The sequence below is a fragment of the Chenopodium quinoa genome, unplaced genomic scaffold, assembly GCF_001683475.1.
Source record: "Chenopodium quinoa cultivar QQ74 unplaced genomic scaffold, ASM168347v1, whole genome shotgun sequence".
Taxonomy (NCBI): Eukaryota; Viridiplantae; Streptophyta; class Magnoliopsida; order Caryophyllales; family Amaranthaceae; genus Chenopodium; species Chenopodium quinoa.
The window spans coordinates 6,556,123-6,574,821 of NW_018742329.1; the positions used below are offsets into that span (position 1 = coordinate 6,556,123).

General features: G+C 28.6%; 4 protein-coding genes across 5 annotated transcripts; 1 reads left to right on the plus strand and 3 right to left on the minus strand.

Annotated features, from left to right (window-relative positions):
- Positions 1–2,738: 2,738 nt before the first annotated feature.
- Positions 2,739–7,999, plus strand: LOC110691057 (protein FAR1-RELATED SEQUENCE 5-like). 2 transcript variants are annotated; one of them, XM_021868002.1, is made up of 6 exons: positions 2,739–2,874; positions 3,792–4,306; positions 4,407–4,720; positions 5,317–5,880; positions 6,144–7,144; positions 7,628–7,999. In XM_021868002.1, the coding sequence occupies exons 1-5, from the start codon at positions 2,820–2,822 to the stop codon at positions 7,138–7,140; spliced, it is 2,445 nt and encodes an 814-aa protein (XP_021723694.1). In that variant the 5' UTR covers positions 2,739–2,819; the 3' UTR covers positions 7,141–7,144; positions 7,628–7,999. The 2 variants fall into 2 exon arrangements, with proteins under 2 accessions (XP_021723694.1, XP_021723689.1); XM_021867997.1 differs by lacking the exon at positions 7,628–7,999 and having other exon boundaries at positions 6,144–7,226.
- A 46-nt stretch (positions 8,000–8,045) lies between these two features.
- Positions 8,046–10,874, minus strand: LOC110691074. The gene is made up of 7 exons (XM_021868013.1): positions 10,821–10,874; positions 10,476–10,640; positions 9,987–10,167; positions 9,735–9,863; positions 9,322–9,465; positions 8,992–9,195; positions 8,046–8,764 (listed from the first exon to the last, which is right to left on the minus strand). The coding sequence occupies exons 2-7, from the start codon at positions 10,574–10,576 to the stop codon at positions 8,636–8,638; spliced, it is 888 nt and encodes a 295-aa protein (XP_021723705.1). The 5' UTR covers positions 10,577–10,640; positions 10,821–10,874; the 3' UTR covers positions 8,046–8,635.
- On the minus strand, positions 10,875–13,331 carry LOC110692060 (nucleolar protein 58-like). Its single transcript, XM_021869052.1, has 7 exons — positions 13,140–13,331; positions 12,865–13,026; positions 12,577–12,733; positions 12,280–12,375; positions 11,844–12,026; positions 11,007–11,262; positions 10,875–10,893 (listed from the first exon to the last, which is right to left on the minus strand). Exons 1-7 carry the CDS (start codon positions 13,191–13,193, stop codon positions 10,875–10,877), a joined length of 927 nt encoding a protein of 308 aa, XP_021724744.1. The 5' UTR covers positions 13,194–13,331.
- LOC110692070 (putative pre-mRNA-splicing factor ATP-dependent RNA helicase DHX16) lies at positions 13,321–17,885 on the minus strand. Its single transcript, XM_021869062.1, has 7 exons — positions 17,631–17,885; positions 15,808–15,891; positions 15,175–15,517; positions 14,828–15,054; positions 14,047–14,260; positions 13,588–13,872; positions 13,321–13,488 (listed from the first exon to the last, which is right to left on the minus strand). Exons 2-7 carry the CDS (start codon positions 15,885–15,887, stop codon positions 13,321–13,323), a joined length of 1,317 nt encoding a protein of 438 aa, XP_021724754.1. The 5' UTR covers positions 15,888–15,891; positions 17,631–17,885.
- Between the last annotated feature and the right edge of the window lie 814 nt (positions 17,886–18,699).

Below are 18,699 nucleotides of genomic sequence, written 5' to 3' on the forward strand. Positions count from 1 at the left end.
AAGGAGATATATATATATTAAAACTTAATCATTCACAATAAGTTTGGGTAATATAATGTTGCTATCAATCGCAGCTACACACAACAAAACCAAATAAAAGCTTAGCAAAATAAACAAACTATTTACTGTATAAATTATTAATCCATGCATGCAAATATATATGCACAACAAGTTATTTACTGTACACAATATTAATCCATGCATGCAAATATATAAATGAAAAAGTTATGCAAGTTATTTATAAAGTGGTAGGAAGTTTACCTATAGCCATGCATTGATCTGTGACAATACCATTTAGAGCTTTTCCCAACATACAAGCTAGCCAGGTCTTAAACAACCAAATATAATTTTTCGTGTCCTGACCCGAAATTAGAGCACACCCAAGCAATATCGATTGACCATGATGATTCACTCCTATAAAAGGACAAAAAGACATCCTATACCTATTTCTTAAGTATGTCGTATCAAATGATACCACATCTCCAAAATCACGATTTGCAGCTCTACATCTCTCATCCGCCCAAAATACATTTGGTGTACCATCGCTTGTGTCATACTTGTAGAAATTTTTTTTGTCTTTGGTAGACATATCCATGAAATGCTTCTCCATAGCAGAAAAGTCTCCTTCTTCAAGGCACAAACGTCTATGCTTAGAAACCAAATTTCTACAATCTTTCTCAGAGAAGGGAACTGCACCAAATCCCCGCTACTTTTGTCAAATGTAGCTGTAATTTTAACATTACAACCGGTAACTTCACTTCGTGTAGGCTTTGATGGATTCTTCCCCCTAGGAACAAACTTTCCTTCTTTCTTACATACTAGCCTCAACCTTGTGCAATCATACTTATTACCACATTCAGTACCTTTGACATTTTCTCTACTTCTGATTTTCATTTGGAACCCATTTTGTTTTCCAAATTCATGATAATACCCAATGACATCTTCATAAGACGCAAAAATCATCCCTACATTTAGAGGAGCAAGTTTTTCTAGGTTTAGGATGACTTTCATTAATTCCATTTGTATCATCATCATCTCTCAACACATCAACATTTTCATTCACTTCGTCACGAATAAAATCTGGTTCCGAATTAATATCAAAGTCCATATCGGAACTATCGTATTCACTGTCTTCAACTTGATACTCTATATTAAGATCTATTGTTGATGGTAATACTTTAGCAATACGACTCTCATCCATTTTCAAATTTCTGCATACAATATATATTATAATTAGTCAATCATTATTAAAGGGAGAAATTGATAGTTTTTTTTTTCATATTTTTTTTAAAATAATGTATCTGTTTACTTGAATAATATTTCAACAGTCAAAGGCTTTTCTTTTTGTTAAAAAATTCTAAGATACACGTTATTATTCTTATAATTTTTTTTTTTTTTTGCAAACCCTATCAATTGTACTATATATATATATATATATATATATATATATATATATATATATATATATATATATATATATATATATATATATATATATATATACTTCCATCATATAATATACTAGTAGAATACACAGATTAATTCCTCTCAATCTCTTATATTTTTCTTTATTTTACAACACGTTATCAGCACCATCGCTAAGCAAAATCAATCATAATTGATAATACTATCCAATTAACTGGACGAAAATATGAGGGAAATCAGTCATCCGAAAATATGAGGGAAATCAATCATCATTGAGGTTAGTCTTTTGTATTTATTGGATTAATTAGTATGAAATTTATCATGAACTCATCACCATTTTTGTGTTACGGTTGAACAATATTCCGATTTATAAACATGTACGTTATCGATTAATGCAAAGTATATATATATATATATATATATATATATATATATATATATATAGAGGAAGGCTCATGTAAGAACCCTCCTTTATATAAGAACCCATTATATATAAGAACTAATCTGGACCGTACAATTAGTTTGATCTGACCGCTGAAAATGAATGATTAGTAATGGCATTTTAGTAATTTTTGCTGTTCTTTTCCCTTTCTTTCTCCTCATTCACGGTTCTTTCCTTTTTTTTTTGGGCTTTGAACATTAAGCTCTCTCTCTCCTCTCATACATTACAAATTTACAACTCTTTCTCTCTCCTCTCATACATTACAACTCTCTCTCTTCTCATACTTTTGGATGCAAATTCCTTCAAGAAATTAAGGTTTGTTATTCAATTTTTATAATTTTGATAATTCTTTTAGTTAATTTATTTATTGATATCTATTCTTTGCGAATTTTTGTTGATTTTTTTTTATTTTGGCGAATTTGTGTGAAATTTTATTTTTCATATTATTTGTGGATATGCAATTCATCAATTCGAAAATCAGCAAAAATCTGTTTTTTTTTTTCTTTTTGCGATTTCATCATTCATTTTTTTTTATTATTGAGATTAATGTAAGTTTATGTCGATTTTATCTTCTTTTTTTTTTTTTTTTTTTGCGAATTTTCTTGAGTTTTTTTCATTAATTTCATCAATTTCATTTTCTAGTTTTCTCTTTCTTCTTCGATTTTTCATTTCCAGATTTTTTCAATGTTATATGTTTTTTTGTTTTTTTTTTCCTACTTTCGAGCAATTATTTTTTGTTTTTTTCGATTTTATCTATTTTTTTTTTTTGCGAATTTTCTTCAGTTTTTTTTCATTAATTTTCTGTTTTTTTTGTGATTTTTCATTTCCAGATTGTTCTGTTTTTTCCTTTGCTTGAGTTTTTTTTTTCATATTTTTGTTTTTTAATGGATTTTAATTTCTAGTTGCTTTTTTGCTACAATATGTGTTTTTTTAAATAGGTTTTTGCATATTGATGGATTTAGATGGTGTTCAACCTAATTATCCTTCTTCTTGTGTTACTCATTCAGGTAATTTTATTGTTTTTAATGTTTTAATTTCAATTTACTTACATGTTCTAAAGTTTCTTTACTATGTTCTAAAGTTTATCGGTAATGTTCTAAAGTTTTCTCTATATGTTCCCATCCGAATGATAAGTGCAAATGCCATGTTCCGTTGCCTATTGAACTCCTTTTAGAATGCAGAATACATCGGAGTATGAAAGAGTGGTTGATGAAGGATTATAAAAAGTAGTACGTGTGGGTAAACAATATTGATCATTATTGAGGAAGTTAATTAATTTGATAAATAAAAAATATCTAATCCATTTTAAATAATTTGTAATGATTCAAAGTAAACTGTGGGTAAACAATATCGATCATTATTGGATAATGCCACAACAACCTCAAGGCTCGTCTTGGAGCTGGGCATTGGGGGCTTGGGAGTTGGGAATGCTACTTTATCCTAGCAATCTGACATAGGGATAGTTGATGCATGTCACTGCCACTGGAATCACCAAACCATGGCCCCACCAATCTGACATAGGGAGTAGGGAATCCTACTTTATCTTTATATTCTAAAACTTTCATTCTATGTTCTAAAGTTTACCTTCTAGTTTTAAATTTTACTTTTTATGTTCTAATGTTTACTTTCATTGTATGTTCTAAAGTTAACCTTTTAGTTTAATTTTTTTACTTTATTCTAAATTTTATTATGTATGTTATAAAGTAATTCACTATGTTCTAAAGCAATATGTTATAAGTATGTCCCTAATTTACTATGTTCTAAAGGTTATCCTTGATGTTCTAAAGTTTTCTCTGTATGTTCTAAAGTTTTCTATGTATCTTTCTCTTTATATTATAAAGTTTTTTATTATGTGCTAATGTTTTCTTCATATTCTATGACTTTCATTGTATGTTCTAATGTTTACTTTCATGTTCTAATGCAGTTGGTGATATTTATCGTACTCCAGAGGTTGTTGGATCATTTAGCCCTGGTGGTACCACTAAGGAATGGATTCCAAATGTTCCCAAGGAGTTAAAACCCAGTTTGGGTATGATATTTAAAGATCCTGAAGAGGGTCTTAGTTTTTATAAAGCATATGCAAATGCCGCTGGGTTTACTTCTAGGAAATCTACTACTAAAAGGAAGAAGAATAACAAAGATATAATTGCTTTTCAATATGGAGTTTGCAATAAGGAAGGTTTTAGGGCAATAAGAAAACCTATTGCTCAACAAACAGTTTATGAAGAAGGAAAAGTTCATATTACTAGGAAACGTTTAGTCACTCGTGTAGGATGCAATGCTCACATATGTATGAGATATGATGCTGGAAAGTATGTTGTAACTCATTTCAAAGAAGAACATAATCATCCTTTATATACTCCAAGTTGTGCAAAATTTCAGAAGGATAATAGAAAAATGCATATTATGCATAAAAAGTTGATTGTTGATAATTCAAAGGTGATTTATTTTTATGTACTAAATAATGTTTTTTTTTGTTTTGATTTACTATGTTCTAAAGTTAATTCTTAATCTTAATAATATTTTTTTTTTCTAACAGGTAAATGTTGGTCCTGTGAGGTCTTATACTATGATGAAAGAATTAGCTGGATCACATGATAATGTTGGTGCATCTAAACAAGATTTCAAAAATTTTTATAGAGATTTGAAGGCTTATATTGATGGATCAGATGCCCAAATGTTTGTGGATAATTTTCAAAATAAGAAAGTGCTCTGGAGTGCATTTTTTTTTTCCTATGATGTTGATGAAGAAGATAGACTTTGTAGAGCTTTATGGGCTGATCCAATCTGTCGAAAAAATTATGCACTTTTTGGTGATATGGTTTCTTTTGATACCACATTCAAAACAAACAGGTGATGTTTTAAATATAAATTTCTTTCATAATGTAATTAATATTTTACTTTTACATATTAATTTTTTAAACATATGTTCTTATATTCTAAATATCATGCCTTGTGTTCCTAAACAATTATCCATCATGTTTTGATGTTCTAAACAAATATTCTTTATGTTCTAAACTATGTATGCCTTATGTTCTAAACATATATTGCTAATGTTCTACCTTATGCTTTAAAATATATCCATCATGCTTTTATGCTTTAAACATTATGCTTTTGTGTTTTACACTTTATTCTTTGTGTTCTAAACTAATATCCATCATGTTCTAAACATTATGTCTATATGTTCTAAAGTTTACTTATAAGTTTTTAAAGCTTTACTGTATATTTTTAGTTTAGTGTTTATGTTTTAGAGTAATTCACTATGTTTTAAAACAACTATATTACTGCCAAGTTTAATAATTAAAGTAAATTACTATCCTCTAAAGTTTATCCTTAATGTTCTAAAGTATACCTCTATGTTCTAAAGTATATCTCTATGTTCTACAATTTACCTCTATGTTCTAAAGTTTACCTCTATTTTCTGCATAAATAATTTGTGTATGTTACAGATATAATATGATCTTTGGTCCATTTACTGGAGTTGATCATCATAAAAAATGTGTTACTTTTGCGGCTTCTTTTGTAGCTCATGAGGATATATCATCTTTTGAATGGGTTTTCAAAACTTTTCTTAAAGCAATGGGAAATAACGAGCCTGTGTGTTTGATTACCGATCAAGACCCTGCAATGAAAGTTGCTGTTCGTAATGTTTTTCAAACTACAGAACATAGGTTTTGTATGTGGCATATTATGAAAAAGGTGCCTGAAAAAGTAGGTCGGGCGATTGCCCAAGACACTGATTTCTTGAAAAAACTGTGTTCATGTGTTTGGCATTTAGAGATTGAGCCGGCAGAATTTGAAGAAAAGTGGAACAAAGTTATTTCAGAATTCCATTTGAACGATCATGAATGGTTGGCATACATGTACAACATACGTGATATGTGGATTCCAGCGTATTTCAGAGATTTATTTTTGGGTGGCATTATGAGAACCACATCTAGATCAGAAAGTGAAAATAATTTTTTCACTATGTTCACAAATCCCCATCTCACTTTGATTGAGTTCTACATGAGGTAATAAGTAATTGTCTATATATGTTCTAAAGTTACTCTTTATGTTCTAAAGTTTTCCTTGTATGCTCTAAAGTTTTCTTTTTATGCTTTATAGTTTTACTATTTATTTTATAATTTTCTTTTATGTTTTCTTTTTCTCTTTATGTTTTAATAATATTTAGATCATAATAAACATGTCATGTATATTTATATGTTCTAATGTAATTCACTCTATGTTCTACAATTATCTTCTATGTTTTAAAGTTAATTTCTATTTTCTATAGGTTTGAATGTGCATTGGATGCTCAAAGGCACACTCAAAATAAAATGGATAATGATTCGAAGAATAAGCGTCCGGAGTGTAAGACTCCAATTCCTTTAGAGAAAGATGCTTCTGAATTGTTTACAACAACAATTTTCTATGAATTTCAATATGAGCTTGAAATTGGATGTTTTAATTGTGGTGTTGAGGAGATGAAGAAGGACAATGAGCTTTACATTTTCAATTTGAGGGAAGGAACTAGAAGGAGGACTTTTGATGTTGTTTTTGATCCAACTACCTTTGATACCAAGTGTTTTTGTAAAAAATTTGAACGTGATGGTGTGCCTTGTAGGCATATGATTTGGGTGTGGAAGGCAAGGATGTTAGAAAAAATTCCCAAGGCCTACATTCTAAATAGATGGTGTACAATGGCTTATAAGAAGACCATTTTTGATTTAGAGGGTAATGTGTTGGAGGAATGTATTAATGCAGTAGATAAGAAAATGTTATTAAGTGATTTGTGGTCTGAAATTCATGCTTGTGTGAGTTTAGTGCAAAACAATGAAGATGATCTTAGTGATCTTGTCAAAAAACTTCGAGCCATGAGGGTAGATTTGGAACAGAAGAAAACAAATGGAAGCAACAATCTTTCGAGCAAAGTTAAAGACATTGAAATGCTTATTGGAGCTAGTCTACCTTCTAATGTTTTAATCAAACCTCCTAAAATTTCGAAGAACAAAGGCACGGGGGTTCATGTTCCAAATCAGGTCAATGTTCCAAATGATGTCCATGTTCCAAATCAGGTTCATGTTCCAAATCACGTAAATGTTCCAAATGATGTCCATGTTCCAAATGATGTCCATGTTCCAAATGAGGTTCATGTTCCAAATAGTGACAAAAGAATGAAGAGTGACAGAGAAAAGTCTATTGAACAAAGTCAAAAGAAGAAGAGATTATGTAGAGCATGTGGGGAGCTTGGTTATCATGATAGTCGTAATTGCCCTGGAAAAGTCAAGTGATATTGTAAGTAAACTTTATTTTTAATTTTCTTATATTTATTTTGTTCTAAAGTAATTATGTTTTAAGCAAGTTTAGAACATAAAGTTATTCATATATGTTCTAAAGTAATTCAATATGTTCTAAAGTGTTTTCTCTTTGTTCTAAAGTTACTTTTCTATGTTCTAAAGTGTTTTCTCTATGTTCTAATGTTTATTCTTTCTGTTTTAGTGTAATTTAATATGCTCTAATGTTTAGAATATAAAGTTATTCATTTTGTTCTAAAGTTTTCCTTTATATTTTAACTTTTCTCTTTATGTTCAAAATATTTTCTTTATATGTTCTAAAGTTTTCTTTATATGTTTTAAAGGTTTCTTTAAATGTTGTAAAGTTTTTACTCTATATAATATCATGTGTTCTAAACTAATAGAAATGGCATGTTATAACATTTTTTAATGCTAAATTATGTGCTTATGTTCTAATATTGTTTTATTTTTTTTTTCTTTACAGGTTGGTGAATATACTATTAATCCAGTTGCATGAGATGTTATATATTTAGAAACAATATCTCATTTACTAGCACGTAAAATATTATTCATGTAATTCTTAAAATATAAGAACTCAATTTATTTACTTTTAGAAACAATATATTTTTATTTCTTTTTTGTCCAATTATTATTCAGAGTATCTCTACTAGTGTTTTTCTTATCAATTTTTATGTTAATTAAAGTTGATTATAATGTTTTATAACATCTCCCGTCTTTTCATCTTCCCCCCTTTTCGTAATTATAAGTTGTTTTATTAAGTCAATTTGAACTACGAGTAATGATAGTACAAGCATTTTAGATACCTTTATTAAACAACATTTAGTTGAATCTTGCTTTAATCAACTTTTATTTATTAAAGTTTCTTAACATTGATTTACATATGCCTTCTTAGATATGCACTAAAGAGTGTATGCATTGTATTCAAAAGGAAAAATAAAGCAAAAGTAATGGATTAGAAGCAGCCAGTTTAGAACATAAGCAAATACTTTAGAACATAGATAAAAATAATTAGAAGATTAGCAAAATCAATAATTTGGACATGTAATAAGAAAAAAGTACAACATAATAAGATATAATTAGAATCAAGTTACCAATTGAATGCTTTGGAATCTTGTTACTTTGGCTGTTGTCATTTCTTGTTACTTTTTTTTAATTTTCTTATGTTCTAATGTTCTACACTTTAAGTTTTAAGTCAAAATTAATATATAATAATATATTCTAATATCCTAACTTTATAAGCATATAATTATTAAAACATAATCAAAAATACTTTAGAACATACCCATATAATTTAGAACATGAATATAATTTAGCATATAAGTTTATATGATATATTTTATATTAAAATTTTAGCATTTAATATGATTCAACAATATATTTCTTGTAACAGGTAAATACATAGAACATAAAAAATTACTGTTATATTCTTTGCAAATATCTCTCTACAAATATAAACTTAAGATCTTAACAATCATATATCCATTTTGTTCTCCTTTGACCACTTTTTTGATCTCCTAATCACTTTGTTCCGTTCTTCATTTACTTCTGCTGTTATTATCTTCCCACAATACTCCACTCTTAATTTTTTCATTTGGTCAAACTGCAAAAAAAAAAAAAAAAAGAGTAACTTTTAGAACATAAACAGAAATACTTTAGAACATAAGCATATAATAGAACATGAATATAATTTAGCATATAAGTATAAATAAATATAATAAACCATAATATATCTAAACAATAACCAAACCAAACCACAACACTAAAACCATAACACCAAAACCATAAACGAAACTAATTTAAAACATGTATCTTATGTTTTAAACTTACATTGTCTAATTCTAGTCCTGAATTCCATTGTTTTACAGATTCTCCTTCATATGTTTCCATGTGCTTCAACAGGAACACTCCACAATCATGTTTGTTCTTATTGCTCTTCCATGACATACTCAAGTTTCTTGTTTTGAAGGAGGATACAAAGTCACTCTTTATATTTGAGTCAATTGAGTGAACGAAATCAGCAAATGCATTCAACTGAAAAATTGGATAAACTTTAGAACATATAAGGTAAACTTTAGAACATAAAGAAAAACTGTAGAACATATAAGGCAAAAGTTAGAACAAAAGTATAATTAAAAAAATGTAAACTTGATGTCTTACCATTAATCTATGGTAATTTCCATATTTATTGTGAAAAGGAATATTTGGTGGAAGAAATCTGTTGTCAATCAAATCAAATGTTCCTTCCACAAAGTTGACACACAGCAAATAGTAGTGATCTAGTAAAACGACCGGGAAGAAAACCTAATAGATAAACAGAATTAGAACATAGATAAGCAAAATTAGAACATAAGCATGCATTTTAGAACATAAGCATATAGATTAGAACACAAGCATATAATTTTTATAACATGTAGTTTAGAACATAAGTAAGTAGTTTAGAAGATAAATAAGTAGTTTAGAACATAAGTAGATACTTTAAAACATAGATAAAAATAATTAGAACATAAACAAAACCAATAATTAGAACATATAATAAGAAAAAAGTACAACATAATAAGATACCAAATTACCAATTGAATGCTTTTGAAGCTTGTTACTTCGGTCGTTGTCATTTCTTGTTGCATTCTATCAAACAAAGCCTTCATTCTATCATCTTGCCTTTCATTTGATTTGAAGTATTTTTCTGTACAACGTATGAGCTGAAAAAGAAAAAGAAATTAAAACATAAGTAATTAGAACATAGGTGCATAGTATAATCTATATGAGAAACAAAAAGAATCTACTCTTAGAACATAGTTATAATTTTAAGTTCGAAAACATACATAGCATTCAGTACTGAAAAAGAATCTACTCTTCTTGTCTACACCACGTCTTTTATTTTCAAAATTCAATAGGCAAACATAAGCATCCACAACATTGTTCAACATGTGCTTATCTTCTATGAGACTATGAATCTCATCTCTCGTAATCGTTGTCCCCATGTTATCAGCATACAAAAGCTCCCTAAAATCAGAACAATAAAATCAGAACATAAGCATGTAGTTTAGAACATAAGCATGTAGTTTAGAACATAAACACATAATTTAAAACATAAGAATATAGTTTAGAACATAAGTACCTATTTTAGAACATAAGCATATAGTTTTACACATGTACTTTATAACATAATCTCGTAGCTTAGAACACGCAGTTTAGAACATAAGAATGAAGTTTAGAACATAATTTATAGCTTAGATCATAAGCATATAGCTTAGAACATAAGCATATAGCTTAGAACATAAGCATATAATTTTAAAGTTTTAAAGTCTTACTTATTATCTCCTTGAGCAAACGCATACTCAGCTACCTTTCTATTGTCCACATTCTTGAAAAGTTTTTCATGTTCAACCATGAAAGGTGAACGCAAGTACATTGGAAGCTTATCCTTTCCTCTTTTTTTCCGTGTCTTTTCTTCTCCTTTTTCTTCTCCTTGTTTCCTACTTAATTCAATTAAAAAATATCACATAGATAACAAAAACCATAACTAAATCAAACGAAAATTTATTGATAACAAAAACCATAACCAAATCAAACCAAAATTTATTATTACCAAGTTCTAAATTAAAATTTAACTAAACCATAACCAACATTTGTTTTAAAGTTTACAAAATGATTACCCTTTCTTGTTCTCATTTTTTTCTTCTTTGTTCTTCTCTTCATTCTTGCTTCCTTCATTTTCTTTCTTCTCCTCTTGATTCTCCTGTTTTTCCTCCTTTTTCTTCTTCCCCTTTTCTTCTCTCTTCTCCTCTTGGATCTCCTCTTTTTCCTCCTTTTTCTTCTTCCCCTTTTCTTCTCTCTTCTGCTCTTGGATCTCCTTTTTTTCCTCCTCTTTCTTCTTCCCCTTTTCTTCTTTCTTCTCTTCTTTTTCCTCTTCTTTCTTCTTCTCCTTTTCTTCTTTCTTCTCCTCTTTTTCCTCTTCTTTCTTCTCCTCTTTTTCCTCTTCTTGCTTCTCCTCTTCATCCAATGTAGGTGGATGATCTGGATTTAGAAAAGCACAATTTAGAACATTTGCTGTCACTTCTTCGTAAGTGAGTTCTGCTTCATTATCTTCTTGATTTTCTGGGACATCAAACCATAAGTAGAAACAATAAGGACACAACATAGAAATAGTTGGAAAAAATTTAGAACATTAGAAATAACTAGAATATAACCAGAAAAATTTAGAACACAAGAAGTAACTTTAGAACATAACTAATTTACAACATAATTATATTATTTAGAACATATGCACATAATTAAGAACATAATCATACAATTTAGAACATATGCACATAATTTAGAGCATAACTAATTTCAAACATAATCATATTATTTAAAAAATATGCACATAATTTAGAGCATAACTAATTTAGAACATAATCATATTATTTAGAACATATGCACATAATTTAGAACATAATCATATTATTAGAGCATATGCACATAATTTAGTACATAATCATATAATTTAGAGCATATGCACATAATTTAGAACATAAGAAAGTAGTTTAAAACATAAGCATCTGATTTAGAAAAAATTTAGAACATCAGAAATAACTTTAGAACATAACAGAAAAAATTTATAACATAAGAAGTAATTTTAAAACAAATCTAGTAATATTATTTCAAAAGAAAAAAGTTTGAAAATAATGTAAAACTACCAACTGCTGGTGAGGGGGTCAATAACTTGAAACTTGGAGGAGTTATATCAAAAGGTTGCTTCTTTTTTGGAGGAATTGGGGTTTTTGGTGACTCCTCATTCCTTTTCTCTTTCTTCTCAATTTTTTCCTCCTCGTTTCTCTCTTTTCTGTACTGCTCTTTTTCTTCTTCTTTTGATCCCAAATCTTCATAGCAATTACACCATAAAAATTAAGTATTATAGTAAATAGCAAAAAATAATTAGAAAATAAAAAGTAACTTTAGAACATAAGAAATATATACAATTAGGAGACAACCTAGAAATAGTTAGAATATAAAAAATTAAGAATTAACTTTAAAGCATAACCAGAAAAAATTTAGAGCATAAGAAGTAATATTAGAACATATCTAGTAAATATTAGTACATAAAAAATGAATTTGAAAATAATGTGAAATTACCAACTACTGGTGAGGGAATCAACAAGTTTTTGTCTTTATTCTCTTCATTTCTCTCTTCTTTGTTCTTATCTTTTTCCTCTTCCTTTGATCTCAAATCTGCTTAACAATTAGAACATAACTAATTTAGTACATAACTAATTTAGAACATAACTAATGTAGAACATAATTATATAATTTAGAACATAAGCATGTGATTTAAGCGCATGTTTTAGAACATAAAAAAGTACTTTAAAACATAAGCATCTAATATAGAACATAAGTATAATTTGGAAATTAAGCATGTACATGTGAAATTACCAACTGTCGGTGACTTTGGTGACCTTGTTTCCTCGAATTTCTTCCATGCCTTATCCATAACCATATCCAATTCTTCAATAAATGCTGGTTCATCGAAGACATGTTGATCTTGGCTGAGTATAGAAGGGCTTTTCTTTTCTTCTTGGTTCACGAATGTCTATAAAATAAGAAATTATAATTTAGAACATAATATGCATAATATTTATATAAATTTATTATACTTTAGAACATAAGCTGAAAATACTTTAGAACACAACCAGAAAATACTTTAGAACATAATTATAATACCTTTGTTGTGTACTTGCACCATATGTTGTCTATGAGATGTTGCATTTTTCCTGTTGTTTCTTCCTCAACAAAAAGATCTTTTGCTTGTTCTAACATGCCATACATCTCTTTAACATTCGAGGCAAGTGTTTTTGCCAAATCTCCAAATTTGCTCAAAAAGCCCTTCATTAGAACACAAAAATATTTTAGAACATAAAGGACATAACATGGATAATTTAACAGAAAAGGATTAAATGGAGCATAAAATATAATTTACAATATAAACTAAATCATACCATCATGTCATTTCGAGAAGTTGTAGAACTAGAACCTATTGATGATTTTTCCATTCTCTTCTCTTTTTCCTTTTGTTTTGGTTGTTTCTTTTTTCCTTTTGGTGCCTTCTAGTATATAAATTATAAAATTTAGAAAACAACAACATAAAGTGTAGTGTTTAAACATAAACATATACAAATATCATACCACAATTGATTCTATTCTTTCCAAGAGTTTTCCATATCCAAATCCATGATCTTTTTCAAACTTATATCTCACTTGAATCCTTTCCTTTGTCCACACCGAAATTAGTGGACATTTTCTTGGTTTTTCTAACCCTCCTCTTTGTAGACGATCAAAATAGAATACCTATTTAGTACATGTTAAGAATTAATTAGAATATTTTTCACACATTTTCAACATAACAAGAATAATATATATACATAATGGTAAGAATTTAAAACTTACCATTAGAAAAGGTAAAGGACCTGTAAAGTAAGAATTTCCCTTCTTCCATACACTTACAGAATCTTTCAAGTGCTCAATCACAAATGTGCACCAATCCAATTCAGCAATTTTCTTTACATCCATACAACTATACAAGAATTTAATGTATAGTTGTGGGTTGTTTGTTGATCGAATGCAACAATTGACAACACATACCACAAAGTTCCAAAGAAATTCATCAGAAACTGATTTTTCCTTCTTCAATTCTTGAATTCTGTCAATCAATCTCTTGTTGGTTGGACTTCCCTTTTAGAGGTAAAAAAAAACATATAAATTAAAACCTATGGAGATAATAGATCTATTTTAAAGCAAAAAACACTTTAGAACATAAGCAAAGCACTTTAAAACATACAATTTATAACATAAAATTCATACTTTAGAACATAAAATTTAAAACATAACCACATTATATCATCATACTTTTTTGAGGCCAAACTTGCTTCTCCAAGCTTTTAGAAACTTGCTCCATTTCAGATTTGACTCATCATTTGGTTGCTCAATCCTTTTGCCTCCCAATGGCAACCCATAAGCCAAATGAACATCAATTGCCTCCAAAAAGATTTCTTGTTTTCTCTTTGGTAACATCAAACAACATCTCTCCGTGTCAAAATTCGTAACCAAGTTTTCTGTCAACCTAGAATTATAATGAAAAATGTAAGATTTAAAGCACAATACAGCTATATTTAGAATATAATAGTCAATCTTTAGAACATAGAAGATTAAAACATTTAGTATAATATTTAAACTTTTGAACATAATTTAGAACATTATATAATAAAAAAAGTCTATTTTAGAACATAATAAACATACATTAGAACATAACAAAAAATTAATTTAGAACATTAGTGTATAGCAATTCAAACATGAGAGTTCATAATTTTAGAATACAAGAAGTAACTTTAAAACATAAGTAATTTACAACATAATCATATTATTTAGAACATATGCACATAATGTAGAACATAATCATACAATTTAGAACATATGCACATAATTTAGAACATAGCTAATTTCGAACATAATCATATTATTTAGAACATATGCACAAAATTTAGAGCATAACTAATTTAGAACATAATCTTATAATTTAGAACATTAGTGTATAGCAATTCAAACATGACAAATCATAATTTTGAACATAACATTGATAATACTTATGATTTTAGAATATGATTTTAGAACATAACATTCTACTACTTACGTAGAATTAATATGGATTGGTAAATCCAATTCCAAAAAGCCTCCAAAACCAATGTTCCGAATAGCTTGCTTTTGTTTTTCCGAAAGATTTATCAACACATCCTTCATGAATTGAGTAGGAGGTACTCTTTGATAAGGTTGCCTCTTAACTAGTTTATCTTGCTCATTAGCTTCTACTACTTGGACATCCTCACCATCTTCTTCTTTTTCAATCTTTCTTTTCTTCTTCTTCACATCCTCACCATGAATAGATAAACATAATTAGAACATAGATAAGCAAAATTAGAACATAAGCGTGCACTTTAGAACATAAAAATAAAGATTGTAAAGATTAAAGAGTATTATTACCTGAGTTTGATTTTTTTTATCGATTTTTTGTTCCTCCTCACTATCATCTTCCATCTCCTCTTTTTCATCTTTCTCTTTCATCTTTACATCACCCTTATTATCATCCTCACCATCATCTTTACTATCATTATTCTTGTCATCATCCTCTACATTATTACCCTCTTCTTCTTTTTGATCTTTTCCTTCTTCTTGTTCTTTTTCTCTTCCTTCCTTTTTTTGCAATTTTCGAGGTGGTTGAAGCCTTGTTGGAAGTTTTCTATGTCTTATAGCAACACTTTTACTTTCAATATGCTTCTCAAATTCCGATCTATCAATTACTTCCGCTTCAACGTTTTCAACTTTCCTTTAAAAACAATTAAAAATAATTAGAATACAACTAACATTAAATAGAGTGCAAATATAAAGGGATAAGATGAACATAAACTATAATGGATACATATTAGAACATAATACAAATCTTCAGAACATAAGAGAAAATTTTAGAACATAATGGAAAACTTTAGAACATAATGGAAAACTTTAGAACATAATACAAATCTTTAGAACTTAAGGGAAAACTTTAGAACATATTGGAAAACTTTAGAACAAAATTTAAAACATAATAGGTAAAGTTTAGAACATTAGTTTAATTACCTTTTTCTTACATAAGTAATTTCTTCTTCTTGTATATTAGTAACTCCTCCTTCTGATTTTGCTTCATTTTGGCCTTGCATTTTGCTGCAATTTTAAGAAATAAAAAACATTAGTAACATTCCAACATTATTATTATATTTTTGAACATAGGAATAATTTAAAATATGCTGAAAAATAGTTTAGAACATGCTAAAAAAGAGTTTAGAACATGCTGGAGAGTGAAAAACCCAAAATAGAATGAGTAAACTAGAAATTTAAAAGACAAATGAAACAGAAACATGATAAGGTTTGATTGAGTTTATTTTCAGCCCATGTTCTAAATTATTTCAACCTATGTTATAATTTTTTCCTATGTTCCAAATTTTTCTACCTATGTTCTAAAGTTTATTTTCAGCCCTGCAATCACAAGTTCACTACCAACAACCCCTAACCAATTAGCTGCTGCTGCATAAATCAACCACCACACTACAACCCCTACAAACAGGGGCAATCGCACCAACATCACCAATTTTGAAAAAAAGTTTGTGAATTGGGCATGACAGAATTTTATATTGTACACTATATCTGATTGTTCTGCAAAACCTTTCAGAACTAATTAATCTTCAGTCTGACATCTGACAAATGTTTAACATTATTAAATCAAATCCCATGTAAATGTAATTTCATCTTCTCAGGCTTCTCTGTTATTTTGTCCATTTTATAGCTAAAAACCAAATCCTACTAAATTAATAGATTATGTAATACTAAGTACTGTAAGGACTTAGAGGGTCAGAGCCCACATTTTTGGTGTAGTGGGAGAGGGTTTTATACTTTTACAGTTTTTATTTACTCTACGAAGTACTATATGCATTGTTCTTTTAGGTTAGCCAGGCTAGCCGCTATCGAAAAAATCAGCAAAAATCGAACACTAAATTCGAACTATAGATCCAGAAAAATAAGAAAAAATAGAACATAGAGAATAAGCCAGATTTGTTTTTAGACATGACTAATTGATGCAAGCAGAATAAGTAATGCCAAGTTGTTCAAGCTATGCTTGCTCATTAATCTTCATACCACCATATGACAACAATAGCCACCATCCATACCACCATATGCAACAAAATCTTCATACAAACATGGCTTCTCCTCTCAATGACAACAATAGCCACCAAATCAAGGCAACATGTACAGCAATCCCGGTCACTCGTATTGTGTCCATTGGTAATCCAAAAGATGACTCAGACTCACTACTCATCAAACTCAAAGTCGATTTCAAGCCATTAAATAACATTGACGGAAGAGTGTTATCACACATATCCATCAACAACAAATACCAGATACATATCCATCAACAAGAAAAAAAACAATGATTTTAAGAAATACTGGACATTCATATTCATAGCTATAATTTCGCTTACTAACGAAATCGAGCATTTAGCAGACATTTTAAAAAAAACGCAAATATCAACTCACGAAATATCAAAAACAAATCAAAAAAACCATAAAAATCGAAAACAGAAAAACCATTAAAATCGAAAAAATCATCGAAAAATCGAACTAAAAAAACATAAAAACGCAAATATCAAATCACGAAATCGCAAAATCAAATCAAATAGTCGGAAAACATAAAATCGCAAAAATCAAAACAATAAATTGCAAAATGTACTTGAACAACATGCTAAGTTCATGGAAATTTGAACAAAATCGAAAAAAAAAAACGCAAAATCAAATCAAAAAATCGGAAAACATAAAATCGCAAAAAGCAAACCAAAAAATCGCAAAATCTACTTGAACAACATGCTAAGTTCATGGAAATTTGAACAAAATCGAAAAAAAAAACATACCTGAGTCGAAAATCCTTCAAATTGCAATTTCTATGGAGATTTTTAAGGGTTTGCAAAAGAGAATGAGATGAGCACGAAGAGAGAGAAAGTTAGAGGAGAGAGAAAATTTTGATCGGGTGGTAGGGCCGTAGGGGGTATGAGGAAAAATACGTGTTTTAATCTTAACCGTCTAAATTACCTTAATCCTACGGCTGAGATTGGTTCTTATATAACTAGGGTTCTTATATAAGGAGGGGTTCTTACCGGATCCCTCCCCTATATATATATATATATATATATATATATATATATATATATATATATATATATATATATATATATATATATATTGGTATGCGACACTGGTTATATTTGTTGTATGGAGTTTAATAGATGCTTAAATTTATTAAAAAATAATTATTTATTTATTATTGTATAATCTCCTTATATGCTTGAGGAATGCAATTTGATAACCCTGCATTGAAGGTGTTGCAAAATGCTAACTGGCCAGCCAATACTAAGAATTAGGGAGTATTACTTTATTCACTATGATTCCATGATTATTATGCTTGATTGTATGCTATTGATTTAGGATTATCATTGCTACCTTATTATAATAAACTATGGCTTATTAAGCATGCATTATTGGATGATGGTGAATTTATTGAATTGGTGGAAGTTTTTTTTTTTTTTTTTTTTATGTCTCGTATTATTTTTTCTGTGATAAACTTTGGTAAATAATAAATAAATTGTGTCATGATCATTGTCAATCCTTCGTACAACTACTACATATTATACATAGCAAGCATCTCTGGTAAGCCTATTAGTAGATAGTTACATGAACTCAATTTGGAGGTTGCATTGTTAAATTATGATAGGATGTTAAAGTTGTGCTTTTCTTTAATGCGTAGTAATGAGACGCGGCTTGAAATATTTATATGATGATTGATATTATTATTTGTGTACTATTATTTCAACTTGATTTTAATTGTTAGTGATATTTGTTGTCTTTGAGATTAATGAAATGTTGAGTATATATGAACTATTGATGTAGAGTATCCATCATTATGCCCATTTTTAGGTTCAATGA